Source organism: Dreissena polymorpha, chromosome 1 (genome assembly GCF_020536995.1).
Source record: "Dreissena polymorpha isolate Duluth1 chromosome 1, UMN_Dpol_1.0, whole genome shotgun sequence".
In the NCBI taxonomy this organism is placed as follows: Eukaryota; Metazoa; Mollusca; class Bivalvia; order Myida; family Dreissenidae; genus Dreissena; species Dreissena polymorpha.
This window is the reverse complement of record NC_068355.1, coordinates 198,995,156-199,018,907: the sequence shown is the minus strand read 5'-3', so window position 1 is coordinate 199,018,907 and position 23,752 is coordinate 198,995,156. Positions and strand designations below refer to the sequence as shown.

General features: G+C 36.2%; 1 protein-coding gene and 1 long non-coding RNA gene across 12 annotated transcripts in view; one reads left to right on the top strand and one right to left on the bottom strand.

Annotated features, from left to right (window-relative positions):
- Nucleotides 1-23,752, top strand: part of LOC127864550 (uncharacterized) — a 190,362-nt gene that overhangs the window by 149,231 nt on the left and 17,379 nt on the right. For 2 of the 11 annotated variants that reach the window (XM_052404290.1, XM_052404280.1), the window contains exons 1-2: nucleotides 6,096-6,103; nucleotides 22,339-22,362. The exons of 4 other annotated variants lie outside the window; for them this stretch is intronic. In XM_052404290.1, coding sequence (XP_052260250.1) covers nucleotides 6,099-6,103; nucleotides 22,339-22,362 — 29 coding nt within the window. In that variant the 5' untranslated portion in view covers nucleotides 6,096-6,098. Of the gene's footprint in view, nucleotides 1-6,039; nucleotides 6,104-6,126; nucleotides 6,341-8,468; nucleotides 9,031-9,543; nucleotides 9,723-22,338; nucleotides 22,363-23,752 lie in introns of those variants that run through there. 5 more of the 11 variants (XM_052404287.1, XM_052404281.1, XM_052404282.1 and 2 more) reach the window with 5 other exon arrangements.
- LOC127864566 (uncharacterized) lies at nucleotides 5,171-6,049 on the bottom strand. The gene is made up of 2 exons (XR_008042086.1): nucleotides 5,587-6,049; nucleotides 5,171-5,414 (listed from the first exon to the last, which is right to left on the bottom strand). It is a non-coding gene; the product is annotated as an uncharacterized LOC127864566 (long non-coding RNA).

The window sequence follows — 23,752 nt, the reverse complement described above, 5'->3', positions numbered from 1 at the left end:
TCAATATTGCATGACAGTCATTCACCTGTTTGCCTTGTTAGCTTTCTCAGAAAGTATTGGGGCTCACCACTTATTTAATGGGGTCATTGGCCATTGGTCACTGCTTATTTCAATCCCTGTTTTAGAGGTGGTTAATATTCTTAGCGTTGTGTAAAGGCCCTTCTTCAGAACGCCATGTCTTTTACACTCTTCCCAGGTCTGGAATTGTGACTGTAAATAACAGAGAACAATATGCGTTGTGGCCATTTTACCATACAATATTTATCTTGAGAAAGTAAAAACTACAAATGGTTAATTTATAATAAGATTATGTTTATAGTTCACCAGAGCGCATTGTGCTGATGGGAAGCTTTAAGAGCCCTGTCTTCTGTCATCTGTAATTCCGTGCATCGGATGCATATGTTAACTATTTCTTAACACTTCTGAAATGTTGGCTGATTTTATTGAAACTTCATAGGAATAATTATTGGGTGGCCCTCGTTCTAAAATGGCTCATCATTTCAGTATTTGTAGGCCACTAGAGAATTAATCTCATTTTTAAGAAAACATAGAAAAATTCTCCGAAACCACGAGGTCACGGCTTCATATAATTATTGGTTTGTAACATCGTCTAATGGTGCTTACTAATTTTTCATATCGTGCCTCTGTGGTCAAAACTAACAACACCCCAGTTATCTCATCATTAATATAGACTTGTATAGTAAACAGAATTAAAAATATTCTCTTAAAGGAATTGTAACATTTGACATGTCATATCATATTATGGTCCTCTACCAAGTTAGATAGAATCATGCGGCTTTGGTTAAAACAATTTATGAACTGGAGCTATCCTATTCTTGAAACCATAAGGCCCTTAGATATGTTTTTGGTATTCAACATCAAATTGTAGTTCAGTACCAAGTTTTTCAAAACATGCTTATGGGGTCAATATTGGACCCGCTGTTTGGTTACTTGTTTCCTGTATTGTATATACTATTAAAAATGTTCAAAGCCTCTCTTAAACCGCAAGGCACATACCGCGGATGTTTGGTATTTTGCCAATAGCATCGTTTTGTGGTCCTCAACCAAGCTTATTCGAATCATGTTCATGTGCTAGACATAGGTCCCACGTTGATGTTAACTTGTTTGAATTATATGTCTGGAGAGTTTAAAGGTGGTTGTGGTAGTTTAAAGACTTGGGTGTTAAAGTTACCTTAAATGGCTATTGTGAAATGCTGTAGAATATAATTAATGCAACGCTACTCAAATATTGTGCATCAATTACTGAACATTTACCATGCTCTAAATTATCTCTTATATGCATCCGTTGACGATTTAAAAACCTTAAAATTATAAAACGTTGCAACGCGAAACGATTAAAAAATTTGGATAGTTCTGTTGTTGTCGTTTTGTGATTGCTTATACGAGGAATGCTTATATAAAGTATAAAATTATTCAATCATTGCATGAGCACGGATGGCCAAGTGGTCTATGCGATAGACTTTTACTCCGGGGTCAGTGGTTCGAGCCCAGTTGAGGATTACTTTTTTTATTTCTTTTATTTTATTCTTGAATTTTTACTGGAGCTTTTTAGATCCAATGTTTACATTTATCAAAGTAAAGAATTGAATGACAAACTTCAATACCTACCAAAATCTGTGAAAAGGCCCCTTTAATCGCCATGCCAGAATCATGTGAAGGCCATTTTAGGTATATATGCACAATGGAAATGTTCTATTTGTTAATTTACTCATTACTAATCATAGTAAGGCATTTTTAAGGCTAATTACCCACCGTTTGTTCTTTAAAACACCCCATGTACCAGAACAACTGTGTCCTCATAAATGACATACCCCCACCCAAAACATAAATTAATTAAAAAAAAGAAGTCAATATGTATTACAGAAGTGGTTATTAAGTATAACTCGTTTGGAAGGAATGAATACAAATAAATTGTAACTGACAGCTATTGTAGAAATGTCACAGGTTTATTTTCCTGGTTTATATTACCAAAGTTAGTATGATACAAAATATTTAATGGTCAATTGGGTTTTATCATTGTCACTGAATATTACCAGACTTGCAAGGGAACTTGAGTTTTTTTTTGTTTCTTTGTTCACGCATCACCGGAAATCAGATTGTGATCATGTTCATTTTGGTAAATTGTTCAGTCAGTTTAAAGAATTGTTTTAAGAATTTCATCTATTTTGAGATTTGTAATATGTTTGTAAGGAAGAAACAAGTTCAATCTTTTCAAAGTAGTGTAATAAGTTTAAAGGTTGTTGCATTTATTTAGTGTACATTAAATTGTTTCATACTTAAGATGTCTTTTTTTTTCTTTTTAAAAAGAGAATCATGTTTGCCTTGATTATAAACTGTTAACTTGGGTATTAAGTAAGCATTTTTCCTTCCGAGCTGGTATAAAACTGGCACTTGTGTGGTTCAATTTATTATTTCACTTTATGCACTGGAATTTCAATTAAGAATCCACTCAATAACAATATTTAGAAATTGAGCTTCGTGATGCAGAAATGGGTCTTATGCATAAGCGGAATCTGGTCACGCTACCATGTCCACTTTTCAGTCAGGCAAGGTTTCGTTATCTCATTAGTTGTCAGGGTAGCTCCTGACCAGACTGTGCTAGTACGCAGACTGATATGTAACTAACTGGCCAAAAAACATAAGACTCATTTTCGAATAATGTGGCTCAATTTATTTAGAGGATGCATTTTAATTAGCAAAAAATGACATCTATGATGTGCTTTAGTTTGTTACAGATGCGCTAGAATTGTTTTAAACTTATTTATGTTCTCACAGTTAGTAAAGTGTTGTTTGTTTTTCAACTACATAAATTAAAACTGTTTTTGTATTAGAATAATGCAGATATACATTTTATCTGTAATATGATTTGTTTTTCAAATGAAATATGTTCTTTAAGATTAAAATAATCCCCAAAAAGTCATTTTCACCATTTTCTATAATTTCAGCCAATTTAGCACAACATGCTCATGGTGGGCTTCTGTGATCGTATTTTTTCCTTCACCCATAATTCGTGGTCAACATTTGCATTGTGAACACTCAATACACATGCATTGTCATGAATTTGACAAAACGTGTGTCCGATGATGTTATTTTGCGGCGTTAGTGTATGACTTTGATCGACCAAGGCTGTAAGCAGCATCACTATGCTTGCTTTTGGAAATGTGAGCATCTGATGCGATATCACTACACCTCAACTGGACTGATTCATTATCACTGTACACCCCAACTGGACTGATTCATTATCACTGTACATCCCAACTGGACTGATTCAACATCACTGTACACTCCAAATGGACTTATTCGTTATCACGGTACACCCCAACTGGACTGATTCAGTTCCCGTTCTGGAAGCATGTTAGTTTTTGGACTGGTGTAGTTTCCTCCGGGTATACCCCCTACAGCACAAGACCGTGCCGAACGTTAAATATCTTTAACTAAACAACTACATGGCTGGAAATTGCAGCTATAATTCAACATTCTTCTCAACTTGCTTTACTCAGGTAAATTAATTAGGAAAGATTGCTAGGACTCGCCCAGGATTCTCACATAATGCAGCATCAAAGAAATATACGCACTTGACTGATTCTCAGAGATTACATCCGCATCGCATACATGCTATCATGCATATTTCAAGGGACGTTTCAACAGTTTGGCAAAATGACAATTTTATGTAACGCGAGACCGCCACCGAGCGCTATGTGCAACCTAACACTACAATGTGCCTTTTGAAGCCCCTGGAAGGCCAATTACACATTCAATACAATATAACACATAATTTTCCTCAGGCCTTATGATTATAAACTAAAAAAATAATCGAGTTGCCACGAAAATATACAATGCGAGACATGTGAGAGTTGCCTTAAACGAAGCTTCTACGCTCAATGTCTACACACTTTAATGAACCAGTAGCTATTCGTCACCCCAATTCCCAGGGTGAAACGTCCGCCACCTCGAACGACTTCCATAGATTCCAACCCTTTAAAGAACCTCTAAACTTGCAACATGAACTATACAGCCCGGGCAGCACTGCTTGAACTCAACGTAATCGCCCTAATTCTCCAGAATACTGTTCATGTCATCAGAACCGTGTGGGATCAGCCCCGCTGGTATGCCCTACTCAACATATTTTATTATTTTCGACAACAGATTGTATATACACTTGGGTTAATACATACATGCATTAACATCTTTCACATATATTAAATTAATATCCAAACGTTATGTACACTATCATAAGGGGTTGCACTAGGGGTTCAGGAACGATCCAATTGCGCACTTTGCATCTTCCACATGTATGGAAGTTTATTAACAGAGTGATTTTACCAATTGTCGTAGGGAACTAGCTACGGCGCAGTGGAAGTAGGAAAAAGGAGGGTCTTGCGGAGTGAGGGAAATATAATTTCAATTATTTCTTTATTGCGTCTTTTTAAGTCAAGATTCATCGCTAAATAAAAGAAACGACCGAAGTAAGTTATTATTAAAACTGACTTGAAGTTCTCGCTAGAAAACAAGTATTTTTTAGAACAAAATTAACTTTATCAAAACGCAACTCAGAGGTTTCAGCGTGCAAATATAGGTCAAGGTGCGTTACTGTTACAAACCTATACCAACCAACCAATATATGTTACAAAAACGCATAGGGATCGCCCCTGGTACGCGGCTTATCCAGACAGGATTATGCAGAACTCAGTACCATATTGATCGGCGCCAAATACTTTCAAAATGGAATCACTCACGTTCAAGATAATATGCAAATTAAAACGCTTCGACGTTGCCGATTGAAGTCGCCTATCGTTTATAAGACGCTACTGTATACTCGGAGACAAAAGTGAAATAACGTATACTTGGCAAAAATAGAATAATGGGAATATGTCAATAGGCAATAGGCAGATATGCAAAATAGCAAAGCAATGCAATGGTCAGGTGTGGACTTTTATTTAACAATATTACTTTCATTAATACAAAACATCTATTGGTAAAAGATGCTTCTGCGAACAGTGATCTAGGGAACTATTGAAAAGCGTCTCGTCAATTAATCAATCTGTTTTCTAGTTTCAGTTTCAGAGTTACCGTGTTGACATTATATGTTACGATTGATTAACTTGTAATATTGACTTAAGAATTCCAAGAAATAACAAAAAAAACTAACCTGAATTTATGTTTATCATACTACAGCTTGAATGTACTTTATATGATATTATTTTGCATACTAGCATTATACAACATAAAAAGTGTACGTTTTGACCTACTGTCCAACTATTGTTACATGTCTTAACACGAACCAATCTCGAAGTTCATCACAACGATTTGAACGGGACCTTAAATGTTGGTAAGTACAGCGACATAGTCTGCCATCTTTTTCGTGACATCATGACGAAGAGTGGAGGTATATGCTTAAAGGAATAGCAATAAGGCGTATACATACAACAGTCGAAAGTGCTGTTTGACTGCTGTTCAGTGGTACCGAACTGAACCGTTCTTTGTTAGACTAAACGAAAAATAAATACTTGTTTAAATAAGAAGTAAGTGGGAAATTAACTGAATGCAATTCACATCAAAACGCACCTCAAACTCGTGGAATGTTGGGTCTTTTTGACGATGCTCCTCTCTGGCACTGTTGAGAAATTTGCGTCAACGTCTGCGGCGTCTGCGGCTTTTAAAGGTTGTATTCGTGGCGCTGAAAAATGTCCGCTTTTTGACCTCACGGTCAATAGGCTGACATAGGTTCACTATGCCACGATGACGAAGATTTCTTGTATCGTTTGTTCTTCTGTTTCAACATATATATAGTCTTTATTTGCAGACTCAATTACATGTAGCTATTTAGGCTTTTTATGTGCGAAAGATACGTCAATAAACATCAATTTACTGATACTTGGAACTTGATACTTAGCTGATGCTTTAACATTTAATTACATAAAACTTGAATAAGTACATTGTTATCTCACCTTTGCCGCAGGAACCAAATTGTATGTTGCTACCGTTTTGAAATGTTACCGTATTGATCCATAAAGAAATATGGATTTCCGGTGAAATCGAAACAAAGAAGAAAAGTGTTTCAAATGAGCAACACAGACATGAGGTGGATGAATACTATGAGATTTAAACAATATTCGCCGTTAGGCTTTACATAAAACTAGTATTTGAATTTAATTACACATATATTTCCAATATGTATACTAATGTATATTTAGTCCATATCTCTTTGGCATGATCGCCTAAACCATGACGGCTCTATTAATTATTATTATCATGAAAAGGACAATTGGCTCGTTAACAGTAGTAATTGATTTGACTATGTGCAAAGTGTTCACATCAAGTAAGAAATTTGCTGTATGATAATACTTTTTGAAAAAGATTCATTTCAAATTTTGGCGATTATCTTCTTTAGATACAGCACTCCTTCTAGCATGTCTATCCGTGTTATCGGCCCTCCTAATGAATACATATGAATTTTGGAAGTGAACAAATACAAAAACACGCATGCATTATATGTCAATCTATAATTAGATGAGTAGTCTTTGACATTACAACAAAAAAGTGCATTTATATCGGCAATGTTTTGTCAAAATACTGGCTAGTCTTAGCTCACAGTACACAGGGCTCTCGCAACTGGGCGACTTCGGCGACAAAGTTGCTTAAAGTTTCAAAATGTCGCCGGTTCCGACCTCACAGCGAAAAAAACTTCGCCTTAATTTTTCGCTTTGCGGCATTTAAAATCCCCAGGAATACATAACGCCTGTTAATAGAATTGAAACCACGCCTCCAGGCGTATCTTGATTGTAGATACATGCACCGTTGAGTGTAACGCTTGGCGAGATAAGCCAATTGGAGCGTTTTTCCAGCGAGGGATTACGTCCGATTACATGATCCCGCTTATTGATAGCTAATTGAAAGCAATTATTGTGTCAAGATGACACAATAAACCGTTTAATGCGGGCATGTGCCCTTTGTTGTTTGCCGATATACTAATGGAGTAGAAGGGTGGGTATATTTAATTGTGTTTGATGGTATTGATTGTTTTTGGTAACTGCTAAGTGTTTTCCACGCTGTGCAATATCAGTGCTCAGCTGCCAGACATTATCGCCAATGGTGATTATTTTATCCAACTGGCTATTATTTCTTAAAATTGTCTAAAAAAAAGGCGATTATTTTATCCACCGACATAAAAAAATCCACTAAAAGTAGATCTACCTCTAAAAGTATTCCGGGGAGTGCGAAACACTTGTAAATCGGGCCTTCACAGCAGGAAAAATCTATATAAACGAGATTACTGTGTACACACTCGACCTGGCTGTGAATTGTCACGCGTCAATAAACTTCTGCGACATCGTTGCCTAGAGCGTTTTACTCAATCAATGTCCGACAGAAGTGATATATTTAGGAAAACTTCTTTAATCTCCCCATGCATTACAAAATATCGGTAACTGTCAGATCATCGTTATTTTTTCGCAAATTATTATTAAATCGTCTTTATTGAAAATTGCCGCGAATATTGTCGGCTGGGGGTTTTTTCACGCCGTTTTTTCTGCAACTATATTACGATGAACATTGCTTGATGAATTAATTATTTAATCGCCATAAACTAATTATCCTCGTAATTACGTCTGTTTGTCGTCTGCTTCAACATTTCTTGATGTGTGATATCTAATGATTTCTTTTGTTTTGTAATTATTTGGTTTACTTTGCTTAAATGATGCCGTAATTGCTTTAAAGTCAGCGGCTGCTAATTGTCATCTGCTTTAATGTTCCTTTTTCATATTATATGAAAAAAAGGTATTTCGGCAAACGATTGCTATTGGTTAAAAGAGATGACTCATTCGACCATAAAGCACTGCGACAAATGGCTGACAATTAATCGGCGTCTCATTGACAAGTTATGTTTTATCGTAAAATAACTGTTAATATAACTCTGGTCATTATTACTCAGCAGTAATCTAATTTACATATAAATGTTTTACATAGTACTAAAGATGAGCTTAAAGTATAAATATGCATCGATAACAACAGTGCAAATTACGAGGCAGGTGACAGCACTCAGGGGACAAAAATTCCACTCGTCCGCTCGTATTGACGAGTGAAATCTTGAAATCTTGAAAGGACGAGTGAATTTCCCTAAAGCTCTCGTCCTACAGGACGAGTTAAAAAAACTGATGTTAAAATATGTATTTTCTGACCAGTAAGACTCTTTTTCATAAAATAAAATAATTTCTTAAAGCATATCTATCCGAAAGTAGAACGTGAATGAACCGGAAATCGTAATTGTAAATTTCATACAGCAGGTGCGCGTTGTTATGCGAGACTGTATCCCGGAGTAAATATTGGCTTTTTGGTGTAAACTTTGCGCGTCCATGTTGACAGGGAACCATCTGACTTCATTCGCTGTAAGTATTGATTTTTTTAAAGAATTATTTTACTGCGAAGTACCGTTTTCAACCAGTCTGAATTTCATCTGAAAAATGTCTGACATACGAGCGTTCTGTAAAGGGGGCAGGAGCGATGTTCAACCATCCGAAATGGAAAGCACGCAAGCATTAGAAAAAGGAAAAAACAAATTTGTCTTCATTTATTTATTTTGTGTTCCTCATAAATAAAGTAAGTTAACATTTCTTCTGTGATCAGCTGGCATGAATAACTAAGTAAGCAGCATTTTAGCAGTGATATAGGAAACATTGTTAGTCATATCAGTCCTTTGCAATCTTTCTTTCACACATATTTGAAGGACAAGTGCATGTGTTTACAGGACGAGTGAAAATGTTAATGCACTTGTCCTGCAGGACGAGTGCAATTTATAAATATTTTTGTCCCCTGGCACTCGAATTCGGATAAGTAATTCGAATAAGAAATAAAACAATCCACAGGCGTACATCCAGAATATTGTTTATGTGTAAAATGGCTGTGAATAATACGGGCTGTAATGCTTATATTACATGTTTTGGCTGTCATATGCCCTGTGTAAATGCTCCGGTGAATAAAAAGGAATTATACAGATGCACAACATATTAAAAGGTAACAGTTAAAAGGTCATGTTATTGTTAAAAGTTAGTGTTTGGTTTTAAAGTTCATGGTCATTGTCCTGAGATGCAGCGCATATCAATATTATCCACTGAAGATAAAAGTGATAATGCAAATTTGTTTCTCTAACAAACATTTTTATTAGGGATACAGATATGTTATTTTAATTGTTTTTCTTTTTTAGTTGAAGATGTCACAGCTGACTGATTATCTTTAAAAGTTATTAACAGCCTTAACAAAACCTTATGTTTAAGTCGTCTGCTAGAATAAGTTCCATTTAAGACTGATCACTACATTTCCCTGGGGCCCTGATTCTGAAAACATCCCTATTTCTAAAAACTTCTCCCTACTGTGAGCTGAGGGAGAAGTGACTTCTCCCTAAATTCTGAGCCAAGCTAGAGCCCTGGTACACTGTAGTAATCTGTTTCATGTACAATTGTCTCATAGTATCGCCCCTTATGATTGGTTGCTATGAATTGTAACTATGCGTAATTACTTGTTCTAAAGAAAGAAACATAATGGAAAAACTTAACTTTTGCTCAAAGAGAATGGAGAAGAGAAGTCCCCCCAGAGTGGCATTAAAACAATATTTAAAAGTGGGTTTAGTAAAAAACCCTTATATGTTAAGGGTAATAACTTACGTGTCTCCAAACGGTCAGCTTTATAGGGCCACATAAAAATTAAAGGTAAGACAATGTGCTTTACAGTTAAAAATGAGACAAAAACAGCTAAATTTGTACAAAAGGTACATTATTTACCATATGTACAGAACTATATGTGTTTATATATTTAAAATACATGTTGCCACCCTGGAAAGTTGTAAGAAGAGATTTTTGGAAGTGTAGGCCGATGTGAGTGGGGGAAAAGAAAAGCCAGCAGGGGTGATGTCACTCAGTTGAACTAAGGGAGGTAATTGTGGGGATGGAGTCTACAATGGTTGTTTCCCCTGGACCAGAGGGAGTGCACGGTAAATGAAAAATAGTTTGTATTCTGTTGAAGGAAAATTGGTAAAGGTAAGATGTAAAATGGTAAAAAGACCTAATATTACCTAGATGCATTAAAATAGACCCAAAAAGCTCTAATCCAACCAATATTATTAATATATTGGTGATAACAATGGAGGAAATAGTACTAAAGTACCTTGTATGGTATGTAAAATGACAATTAAACAGAAAAACCAAGGCAATTTGCTATATAAAATAGCAATTTAATATAAAATTAAGGAAATTTGCTATGAAAATAGCAATTTTAACATGAATTAATGCAATACCGAGTAACATGGCTGCTATGGTGTAGGAATAGCAGTATTGAGAAAAAAAATTAAGGCAATTTGCTATATAAGATAGCAGTTTTACACAAAAATAAGGAAATTTGCTACACAAAATAGCAGTTATAACAATATTTAATGTACTACAAGGTACAAAATTGGCAGTATCAACAAAGTCGACAATACTTTGTCCTGGATAGGACTAAATACGTGTTTATCATGGTATAAGGCCCTGCACCGTGCACTCCAGTCCGACATGGTTCTTCGAGTTTGAAGGGGAAAGGGTGGGGTGTCAAAGGGGAAGAGAGGGGGTGCAATGCAGCCAACAATCCCAGGTAACTGGACAGCCTCGTCCTTTCTTGTAGTAAGAAATGCCATAAAACCTGATTATATTAAAAAACTGAAAAATGTAAATGGTGGACTAACGTCATACTCTCATAAAAAATGTATTAAAATAAAGAAGACCAGGTCAATGCCATTGGCCTGATTTAGAAAGGGCGGGGTAGAACAATAGACCCATTGTTTACAAAAGCCATATATAGCCATATAAGGAAAAATGCCCCGCCCCCTGGTGGCCATGTCTTTCAAGCAACTGGAACCATTTTCAAACATGTCCAAGTTATCTTTAGGACAAATCTTTTGACCAATTTTGTGTGATGATTGGGCAATAAATGTGGCTTATAGAGTGTTAACAAGGTTTTACTATTATTAGTAAAGCTATATAAGGAAAAATGATCCTCCTTAAGTTCCATACAGACAGGGTCTTATGTTGGCGCATTACGGCTATATTCCCTGTCTGCAAGTGTTTAACATTGAGCCACATACATAAACTTATACTCATGACTTTTTTAATAACTCAATACTCAATTGCAACATTAATATATAATTGAGAGTTATACTCCCTATGTGTTATCATATATTGTCTTTTTTCTTTTTTTTTCTTCATATAATTGCATGTACACATGCAACTTCACTTTACATTTGAGAGCTGTTAAGAGAGAGAGCTCTGGCATCCCTACTAATTAATGTTCATAGATATAAACATATCTCCCCAACGATTAGATCTTGTTGTGTGGCATTAAGTTTAAACCTTAAACATACACATAATAATGGAACTTGACTATGTATGTAAATATATTGTGGCAATGTTCAACCACTTTGTGATCTGGAAAACCCTCAAGTATTATTATTTTGTTACTCAAACATATTACACATCTGTGTATTCCTTTTTCTATAAGAGTTATATTAAAATAATCCTATTTGGATTCTAACATTTAAAACACAGATCACAAAGTCTAAAGACTCCAACAAACCCATTGCAGTATATACTGAACATTGGGTCTGGTAATGATGATGCCACATACAACAGTAGTCAGTATGTGTGTTTTCACCATCTTTACTTATAAAAATTGGGCTATTCTTTCTCTCTCTCCTCCTTAAAAAACAAAACAAACAATAACATACAATAACAACATCATATTAATGATAATAATTAATAATAAGTACAGTAACATAACATAAACATAGTAATCTATAACTATAAAACAACTCCCAAGTTCTTTTGGATTAATTCATCCTTTTCTTTCATTTATATTTTCTACATAGAAACTATTATTGTTTACTTTTTAGCTCATCTATTTTTTGAAAAAAAATTATGAGCTATTGTCATCACCTTGGCGTCGGCGTCCGGTTAAGTTTTGCGTTTAGGTCCACTTTTCTCAGAAAGTATCAATGCTATTGCATTCAAACTTGGTACACTTACTTACTATCATGAGGGGACTGGGCAGGCAAAGTTAGATAACTCTGGCGTGCATTTTGACTGAATTATAGTCCCTTTTTATACTTAGAAAATTGAAAATTTTGGTTAAGTTTTGCGTTTAGGTCCACTTTTTTCAGAAAGTATCAATGCTATTGCATTCAAACTTGGTACACTTACTTACTATCATGAGGGGACTGGGCAGGCAAAGTTAGATAACTCTGGCGTGCATTTTGACAGAATTATGTGCCCTTTTTATACTTAGAAAATTGAAAATTTTGGTAAAGTTTTGTCTTTAGGTCCATTTTATTCCTTAAGTATCAAAGCTATTGCTTTCATACTTGAAACACTCGCAAACTATCATAAGGGTACAGTAAAAGGACAAGTTGCATAACTCTGGATGTCATTTTTATGGAATTATGGCCCTTTTTTGACTTAGTAACTTTGAATATATGGTTAAATTTTGTGTTTCGATCCACTTTACTTCTTTAAGTATCAAGGCTATTGCTTTCAAACTTCAAATACTTTCATGCTATCATGAGGTTACTGTACCTGGCAAGTTGAATTTTACCATGACCTTTGAATGACCTTGACTCTCAAGGTCAAATTATTAAATTTTGCTAAAATTGCCATAACTTCTTTATTTATGATTAGATTTGATTAATACTTTGACAAAACTACTCTTACCTGACATACCACAATAGACTCCACCCAAACCATCCCCCGTGCCCCCCCCCCCCCCCCCCCCCTCCCCCCACCTCACCACCCCCCCCCCAATTTTTATTTTTTTTAAGATCATCTCACAAATTACCACCATACCCTCACACTATACCCCCCCCCCCCCACCTCACCCCCCCCCCCCCCAAATTATTTTTTTTTGAAACGGTTAAAAAACACAAATATTTATTTTTATTATTTTATGTTTGAAATACCGTCCAACCATCACACCAAAGAATCCCCCCCCCCCCCCACCCCACCCACCACTATACCCCCCCCCCCCCCCCTCCCTGATTTTTTTTTTTTTATTTGCATTTTTTTCGCATTTTTGGAAGATAATGTAATAAATGTCCACACCCCCACACTATACACCCCTCTTCACTCCACCCCTCTCTCCTTTGTGATTAATCAAAGCGCTGAAGGCACTGGAGATGTTCGCTATTGCATAATTTAAGACGCAATAAATTTTTGAAAATCAATCGCAAGTTTAAAATGAACACACGCCATTCAACTTTATAAAGTGTGTGTCATAGCGCACGGGTCGAATTTGTGTGCACTTTTTATTATCCTTATTATTTCATAGAAATAACTAAGACAAAATAAAAACAACATGCTTTTTGGAAGTTCTGAAAGCATAGAAAGTATGATGAAAATGGTTATGCGAACTTAATATAAAGAAAATTTGCAGTCACCATCATATTAAAGGAATATTTTTCTAATATCAAATGACTATCTCACCAAGAATATAAATTCATAATGAAAGTTCCGTGTACAAAGTTTTAGATTTTTGACACCATATACAAATTCAAAATATACAATAATCTTCGTATCTTGTATATGGAGGAATAAAAGTATATAAACATTGCTGTTTATGCTTTACTTGTTACCCGAGCAGTTCACACGGTGTCAACAACGCTAACATAAACATAGGTATAGAGCACTAATGCGCTTTTAGGCGTAGTTGTTTCAGTTTTCATCTTAGTGACTTTTACATAACGCCAACAAACACGCATGAATATTTTCGAATATTTAATAAGCTGATTCGAGATACAACCTCTGAATTTTTGCTAAATCACTGCGTATGTGCTCAATTCAAAGGATGCAGCACTGTTCAGTGTAAGGAATTCCGGACTTCTCTCTGTATGCTCAAACGACACAAATTGTGGCCCTGTTACAATTACGCGTTACAATCAATCTCGCAGAATTTCACTTTCGCCTCCAAGATGAGTAAACAATCATTAGCGAAATAGTATAGTGTCACGATAAGAGAAAATCGTTTAATTATCATACCACAATGTTTTCCGTATAGGTCAGCACGTCTGGAAATCATTCCTTAATGTGTGGATAGGCTGCCATTATTAACAAGTTTGCTATTTTGAATTCAATTTTGTATCAAAAAGCATTGTTCTTAAATGTGGCATTTTCAATTCGCAATGAGATTTGTAATGACCCTCGTCATGCGAAAATGGGTCTTATTCCATATTCGCCCATCATATAAATAGCCCACTCAGCTATCCCTCCTTCTGGTAAGGAGAAACATAGCATATTGAGTGATTTTAAAGCGAACAGCATCGCCTATGGCCTGACTGCGCAAAAGCACATGTTGGGTTTAACAAACGCTTGCCGAAACGCATAAGACCCATTTTCGCATGACGGCGCTATTGACGTGTGATTTAAATGTGTCGAAAGAAAACTGCGTTTAAATTAAATATAAACATACGATATATTTCGATAGAGAAGAAAGATACTCATAACAAGGCATATGAGGACACATATGAAGTTCTCTCCCGTAGTATATTTTTTATTTTCTCACACTAATGTGTGGTTTGACAATGCTAACACACATTTCATGCGGTGAATATGCAGCGTACAAGTGAAAAACACAACACAATAGTTTAACTTTTGTTTAATTGTATTTAATTATTTAGAAAAGTAACTTGCTAACTTTATTTCAAAGTCAGCGTATACGCCGACTACATTTTTAAAAGACATTTCTTGTTATAAATATATTTAATATAATATATTTAGTTGTTTTCGGTTTTAGCGATTATAAAGCATTTTCGAGGTTGCCTATAGTATGCCTGTAGTAATTGATGAACTCATATCCAACTGTCTATGTATTGAGAACTTTGAATATAAACAAGCTAAACCTTCTACTTTTGCGTTGCAAGCACCCGTAAATACAAAAGATCGCCGCTATCTGTTCAGAACCAAAGACATTTTTAAAAATACAAGCTGTAGTAGCATGAACGAGGTTATGAAACAGGTCATTCGTATTATTATTATAAATTGTTTGTTATATTCGGGTTTAGCGATTATGAAACATTTTTTTTGTTTTTGTCTATCGTATCGCTGAAGTTATTGTTGGACTTGTGTTCAGCGTTTTATAAATTGAGAATATAAATAAGCTTCAACTTTTTCCCGAATCTCTCAATTTACGACCTGTACTTCGTAATTGAGTTGTATGTGAGAGCGTAACCTATTGCGTTGTTATAACCCGTAAACTTTCCTTTGTTTATCGACAGGCGCATCTATTAATAGCCTCATATCATGAATGCCAAAACACCCGCAAAAAAAGAACCACGTAACCAAATAGGACGCTAAACGCAAATACCATGTGACTACGACTTTTATTGTCGCTCCTTTGAAGCCGGAGCCTTGTGTTTGCTATTACGTAAAGAATTGACCTCTAAGGAAAGGAAAGCAAAGGAAACGCAGCACCCAATTGACCCATTCCTTCTATGTGCGAAGGCAGATTGAATTTTACTGATGTATGGTTTGCCTATTATAACACACATTATAATGCGGTAAATATGCGACTAACAAGTAAAAGATACTATAATTATACTTTTGTTTTGAATTAAGTTATTTAGAAACCAAAATTCCAAACCTTATTTCAAAACAGCATGACTACATTTTTTAGAGAATATTCTTGTTATATTTAAATGTTTTTTTAACAGTTTCAGCGATAATGAAACATTTTTCATGTTGTCTATCCTATCCCTGTAATAATTGTTGAACTCGTGGTCAACGTACAATTAATTGAGACCTGTGAATATAAACAAGCGTAACCTTATACTAGTGCGTAATTCTCATCCGGACTCCCCTTTGTTTATCGCCAGCCGCAGAGTTATGAATTAGCTGAGCGAAAATACTACGTCACGCAGACGCAGCAGAAAGTGGACTATTTTAATCATTCATAAACAATCTCCTCCGCGACACGTACATTACGATCATTGTTTATTGATTCTTTTCTATAAAACACCGTTCGAAAATATTGAATGTAACACGATATTAATATAATGTTTCCATTTGTGAATACACATAATTGGAGAACTCAAACCTCTTTCATAAATTATACAACTCTTTCTTGCGCGGATACGCAATCGGGTATTGGGTTAATCATACCTAGGCCGTATCGACCTGAATTTCACATCAAGCACATTAGACGGTCGCTAAAGCGACCATCTAAAAATGAGAGTCCCTTCACCTTTAAAAAGATAATAGATGAGCGGTCTGCACCCGCAAGGCGGTGCTCTTGTTGTTAAAGTGCAACGCTAAGGTCGTCCGTTGGGGAAAATTCTATTTATAAACGGATTGACCTACTTGCAATCCTTAATAAGAAATTTCGGCCAATCAGCGCCATCGTTTTAAAAGTGCATCTACCAATAAAAACGCAGCTTTTTAACAGCGTTAGGCCCATCCATTGTAAAGTACTGCGTCTTTTTAACGCTCCGTATAAAGGTTAGATATTTTTAAACCAATAGATTTTTATTAAGGCACCGCACCAACACTGCAAAGTTTTATATTTATATCAATGGTACAGCCCAGTAAAATCAGGCTGTCCATTTTATGGCCGTTTTCGACCTTTTATGCAGAGTTTTATGTTAAGCAGTGTGCTCGGGCAATGGTTTTTTTAACCGAAGTCCCAAGGGTAAACAATCCCATTAGTCTTGTTAACACTCTAGAGGCCACATTTATTGTTTGATCTTCATGAAACTATGTCAGAAGATTCATTCTTATTAAAATATTATCTCTTGGACGAGTTTGAAAATGGTTTGGGTTGGTTGAAAAACATGGCCACCAGCAGGCGGGGCATTTTTCCTTATATGGCTATAGTAAAACCTTGTTTACACTCAAGTTTAATAGTCTCTAAGTTTAATGCAGTAATATTTATTTCGCAGAAAATTACTTAAGGGATAAAAAACTGTTCATTATTACTAACTTCATAGATTGAATTGTTTGAATTCCAATCATGAATGCACACATAATTACTCCAACTGACCCTCATCAGCTGCCGGAGCACAAATCAAAACACATTTCTAAGTGAACTTTGTTGTTCGATTTTGAGATCAGCAACTTGATACCTTGTTGTGCTATTTCTTTGATGTTTGTCACCATAGATATGAGAAGATATAATTTTTGAGGCACACAGTGTATTGATGAGGTCTGAATTTTTATGCTCCCCATATATATTGATGGGGAGCATATAGTTGCAAGTTTGGGGTTCCTTACTTCCGGCACACTTTTGTTACAGTTTCTCATAGCACCTTCAATATTTTACCAATCTCTTATATATTTGGCATGTAGGTACCTTGTATGGACCTCTACCTTTTGATGAGGTTTGAGGTCACTGGGATCAAGGTCAAGGTCACTGAGGCTAATAATAGATTTTTCCGTCACACTTTTGTTACAGTTTCTCATAGCGCCTGCAATATTTTACCGATCTCTTACATATTTGGCACGTAGATACCTTGCATGGACCTCTACCTTTTGATGAGGTTTGACGTCACAGGGGTCAAGGTAATCAAGGCTAATAAAAGATTTTATGTCACACCTTTGTTACAGTGTCTCATAGCTCCTTCAATATTTTACAGATCTCTTACATATTGGGCATGTATGTACCTTGCATGGACCTCTACTTTTTGATGAGGTTTGACATCAGTGGGTTCAAAGTCAAGGTCACCGAGGCTAATAATAGTTTTTCTGTCACTCTTTTGTTACAGTTTCTCATAGCGCCTTCAATATTTTACCGATCTCTTACATATTTGGAATGTAGGTATCTCGCATGGACCTCTACCTTTTTGATGACCTTTGAGGGTAGTGGGGTCAAGGTCTAGGTTATTAAGGCTATATTTTCTCAAGGTCACACTTTTTCCACACAATTAAGCCATATATCGACAAGCATCATTGGTGAGCATCCATCAGTTTTACTGATATCCTTGTTTTGTGTGATAATCAAAGATTTTTGTTTTAAAATAGATTTATTAGTCCCCTACTGGTTTCACCGGCGGGGACTTATGGTTTTGTATCCGTCAGTCTGGATCCTGCGATAACTCTAAAAGTAATATTTTTTCATGAAACTTGGAATATGGATAGATGGCAATATGGACATTATGCACGTCATTTCATTTTGTTCCTACGTCAAAAATTGTGGTTGCTATGGCAACAAATAGACTAGAAATACTGCTGAAAATGGTGTTTTTTTTTTGATCCTGCGATAACTCTAAAAGTTCTTAATATTTTTTCATGAAACTTGGAATATGGATAGATGGCAATATGGACATTATGCACCTCATTTCATTTTGTTCCTACGTCAAAAATTGTGGTTGCTATGGCAACAAATAGACTAGAAATACTGCTGAAAATGGTGTTTTTTTCTGGATCCTGCAATAACTGTAAAAGTTCTTAATATTTTTTCATGAAACTTGGAATATGGATAGATGGCAATATGGACATTATGCACGTCATTTCATTTTGTTCCTACGTCAAAAATTGTGGTTGCTATGGCAACAAATAGACTAGAAATACTGCTGAAAATGGTGTTTTTTCTGGATCCTGCGATAACTTTAAAAGTTCTTAATATTGTTTCATGAAACTTGAAACATGGATAGATGGCAATATGGACATTATGCACGTCATTTCATTTTGTTCCTAAGTCAAAATTTCTGGTTGCTATGGCAACAAATAGACTAGAAATACTGCTGAAAATGGTGTTTTTTTCTGGATCCTGCGATAACTTTAAAAGTTTTTGATATTTTTTCATATGGACATTATGCACGTCATTTAATTTTGCTCCTACGTCAAAATTCTGGTTGCTATGGCAACAAATAGACTACAAATAATGCTGAAAATGGTGGTTTTCTAGATCCTGCGATAACTTTAAAAGTTTTTGATATTTTTTCATGAAACTTGGAACATGGATAGATGGCAATATGGACATTATGCACGTCATTTCATTTTGTTCTTACGTCTAAAGTTATGGTTGCTATTGCAACAAATAGACTAGAAATACTGCTGAAAATGGTGTTTTTCTGGATCCTGCGATAACTTTAAAAGTTAATAATACTTTTTCATGAAACTTGGAACATGGATAGATGGCAATATGGACATTATGCACATCATTTGCTTTTGTTCCTACGTCAAAAATTCTGGTTGCTACGGCAACAAATAAAAAAAATATTCTGACAACGGTGGAATTTCTGACAATGGTGGAGCGGGTAGGGGACTTTTATTGCTTGGCAATAGTCTTGTTGATTTTTTTAATTGGAAATATAGTTGCAAGGTAAGTCTGAAAATAGTTCATGTTTGTTTAAAAACAAGGCTCTCAGGGGGGTGGTAGTTTTTTTTTGTGTGTCTACACTTGTTTATAGAGAAACATTGTGAATACTTTTAGTCACATTTTTAGTTCAATCTGAATGACACTTGCTGAGTACAAGTGTTGTTATCATATCTTGATTTAGTTTACTCAATTAGTTTTAATAATATCATCTTCAAACATGGTGACAATCTTTATGAGCATAATATTTTTTGCTCATGGTTGACTTTTGTGATCACCTTTTGTCAATTGTCTGTTTTCCGTTGTGCGGCATGAATATTTGCCTTGATTACACTGTAGAGGCAACAGTTATTGTCGGATCTTCATGAAACTTTTCAAAAGATTAGTCCCAATCATATCTTGTACCAGTTCAAAAATGGTTCAGGTCTGTTGAAAAACATGGCCGACAGGGGGCCATTTGTTGTTCATTCTTCATGAAACTTAGTTAGAACATTTGTTCCATTGATATAATGGGCTGCAAAGAACAGGTCATTTCTTTTTAGCTCACCTGAGCACAACGTGCTCATGGTGAGCTTTTGTGATCGCCTTTTGTCCGTCGTGCGTCGTCAACATTTTGCCTTGTTAACACTCTAGAGGCCACATTTATTGTCTGATCTTCATGAAATTTAGTCAGAACATTTGTCCCATTGATACCTCGACTGAGTTCGAAACTGGGTCATGCTGGGTCAAAAATTAGGTCACTAGGTCAAAAAAAAAGAAAAACCTTGTGAACACTGTAGAAGTCACATTAGATGCCCAATCTTCATGTAACTTTGTCAAAATGTTTGTCTAAATGATATGTTGGTTGAGTTCAAAAATGGTTCCGGTCCGTTGAAAAACATGGCCGCCAGGGGGCGGGGCAGTATTCCTTATATGGCTATAGAGAAACCTTGTGAACACTCTAGAAGTCATAATTTTTGCCCAATCATCATGAAACTTGGTCAAAACATTGATTTTACTGATATCTCGGAAGAGTACGAAAATGTTCCAGATCGGTGAAAAAACATGGCCGCCAGGGGGCCGGGCAGTTTTTCTTATATGGCTAAAGTAAGACCTTGTTAACACTCTAGAGGCCACATTTATTGTCCAATCTTCATGAAATTTGGTCAGAAGATTGGTCTCAATGATATCTTGGATGAGTTCGAAAATGGTTACGTTTGCTTGAAAATCATGGCTGCCAAGGGGCGGGGCATTTTTCCGTATATGGCTATAGTAAAATCTTGTTAACACTCTAGAGGCCACATTTATTGTCCGATCTTCATGAAACTTGATGGCTGCCAAGGGGCGGGGCATTTTTCCTTATATGGCTATATATGGCTATAGTAAAACCTTGTGAACACTCTAGAGGCCACATTTATTGTCCAATCTTCATGATATTTGGCCAGAAGATTGGTCTCAATGATATCTTGGATGAGTTCGAAAATGGTTACGTTTGCTTGAAAAACATGGCTGCCAAGGGGCGGGGCATTTTTCCTTATTTGGCTATATATGGCTATAGTAAAATCTTGTTAACACTCTAGAGGCCACATTTATTGTCCAATCTTCATGAAACTCGGTCAGAAGATTCATCCCAATAATATCGTGGACGAGTTCAAAAATGATGCTGGTTGGTTGAAAAACATGGACGCCACAGGGCGGAGCATTTTTCCTTATATGGCTATAGTAAAACATTGTTAACACTCTAGAGGCCACATTTATTTTCCTATCTTCATAAAACTTGGTCAGAAGATTTGTCCAAATGATATCTTGGATGAGTTCGAAAATGGTTTCGGTTGCTGAAAAAACATGGCCACCAGGGGCGGGGCATTTTTCCTAATATGGCTATATACATGTATCATGCTTTAGTAAAACCTTGTTAACACTTGAGAGGCCACATTTATTGTCCGATCATCATGAAACTTGGTCAGATGATTTGTCCCAATGATGTCTTGGATTAGTTCGAAAATGGTTCCGGTTAATGGAAAAACATGGCCGCCAAGGGGGCGTGGCATTTTTCCTTATATGGCTATAGTAAAACCCTGTTAACACTCTAGAAGCCATATTTATTGTACGATCATCATGAAACTTTGTCAGAAGATTTGTCCCAATGATATTTTGGACAAGTTCGAAATTGGTTCTAGTTGCTTGAAAAACATGGCCACCAGTGGGCGGGGTATTTTTCCTTATATGGACTTATGAATCTTCATGAAACTTTGTCAGTATATTTGTTTAAATGATATCTTGGATGTGCATGAAAATCTTTCTGGTCTGTTGAAAAACGTGGCTGGCAGGATGTTCACTAGTCATGAAAGTTGGTAAGAACATTTTGTTCTAATGACATCTTGGGCTGCACAGAACAGGTCTGTTTCTTTGAATCTCAGGTGAGCGACTTTGGGCCTTTCAGGCCCTCTTGTTTTTGTATACGTTTTCATTTTCATAGTGTTGGTAGTAAAACAAAATACTTAGAGCGCATCTATCATAGTTTATAGAAACAAAAGAGCGCCAAAAGAAAGACCTTAGAATAGGTTATTGATTGAATTGTAAATATATACAAACATAATTAAAATCATCAAATTACATGCATTTATATGCATGCATAAAAAAATATTTTACCAAACAAATTAAAAAAAATAATGGAAAAATGGAAATTACGCAAACACACCTGCTTGTATGTGTTACATTGTACATTTAGCTAACGCTGCCACATTCAAGAGGTGCAATTCACAAATATGGGTCGTATTCTATTCATATCTGATGAATGATGAAAGTGTCATGATATTAAACAAAAATCACCAGCAATTACTGCCCAAAATCATCAACTAACCACCTCAAACCAAAACCATCAGAAACAAACACTGGGACAGACCTTGCAACACAATCCAGCATGTGTGCAATTATTGTTCAAATACAAGTTGGCCTCTTTAAACAATTCTAATTGAAACCCCTGCCTGAGAGTCCTATTTGTCACTGTTACACTTGCTACAGAGTAACAACATGCTGGGTCTGGAGGTATAGTATAAGATATTGTTTTTTATACGCCCGTATAAAATACGGGACGTATTATGTGAAACCCCTTGGCGGGCGGGCGGGCGGGCGGCGGGCGGAAGGCATCACTTTGTCCGGACTCTAATTCAAATTGTATTCATCCGATCTTCACCAAACTTGGTCAGCAGTTGCATCTAGTTGATATCTAGGCCAAGTTCGAATATGGGTCATGCCGGGTCAAAAACTAGGTCATAGGGTCAATAAGTGCATTTTCAAAGGGGCCACTTTGTCCGGACTCTATTTCAAATTGTATTCATACGATCTTCACCAAACTTGGTCAGCAGTTGCATCTAGTTGATATATAGGCCAAGTTCGAATATGGGTCATGCCGGGTCAAAAACTAGGTCATAGGGTCAATTAGTGCATTTTCAACGGCGCCACTTTGTCCGGACTCTAATTCAAATTGTATTCATCCGATCTTCACCAAACTTGGTCAGTAGTTGCATCTAGTTGATATCTAGGTCAAGTCCGAATATGGGTCATGCTGGGTCAAAAACTAGGTCAAAGGGTCAATTAGTGCATTTTACTTTGTCCGGACTCTAATTCAAATTGTATAAATCTTATCTTCACCAAACTTGGTCAGTAGTTGCATCTAGTTGATATCTAGGCCAAGTTCGAATATGGGTCATGCCAGGTAAAAAACTAGGTCATAGGGTCAATTAGTCCATTTTCAACAGCGCCACTTTGTCCGGACTCTTATTCAAATTGTATTCATCCGATCTTTACCAAACTTGGTCAGTAGTTGCATCTAGTTGATATCTAGGTCAAGTTCGAATATGGGTCATGTCGGGTCAAGAACTAGGTCATAGGGTCAATTAGTGCATTTTCAACGGCGCCACTTTGTCCGGACTCTAATTCAAATTGTATTCATCCGAAACTTTTAAACAACTTTTTATCCTGCGTCAAAGTGGTATGGGGGTATAAGTCACATTCAGTGACAAAGCTCTAGTTGCTTTTGAAAATGCACGAAAACTCAGTCGTCCACTTGTCTTGAAACTTAGATGCGCGTTTCACTTTTTATACGCCCGTTTTTAAAAAGGGACGTATAATAGTTTCACCCTTGGCGGGCGGCAGGCGGGCGAGCGTCCACAGCAGTGTCCGCTCTCTAATTCAAATAGTTTTCATCTGATCTTCACCAAACTTGGTCAGAAGTTGTGTCTAGACAATTTCTAGGTCAAGTTCGAATATGGGTCATGCCGGGTCAAAAACTAGGTCGCAGGGGTCAGTTAGTGCATTTCAAGGATAAAGCATGGTGTCTGCTCTCTAATTGAAGTAGTTTTCACCCGATCTTCACCAAATTTGGTCAGAAGTTGTGTCTAGATGATATGTAGGTCAAGTTTAAATATGGGTCATG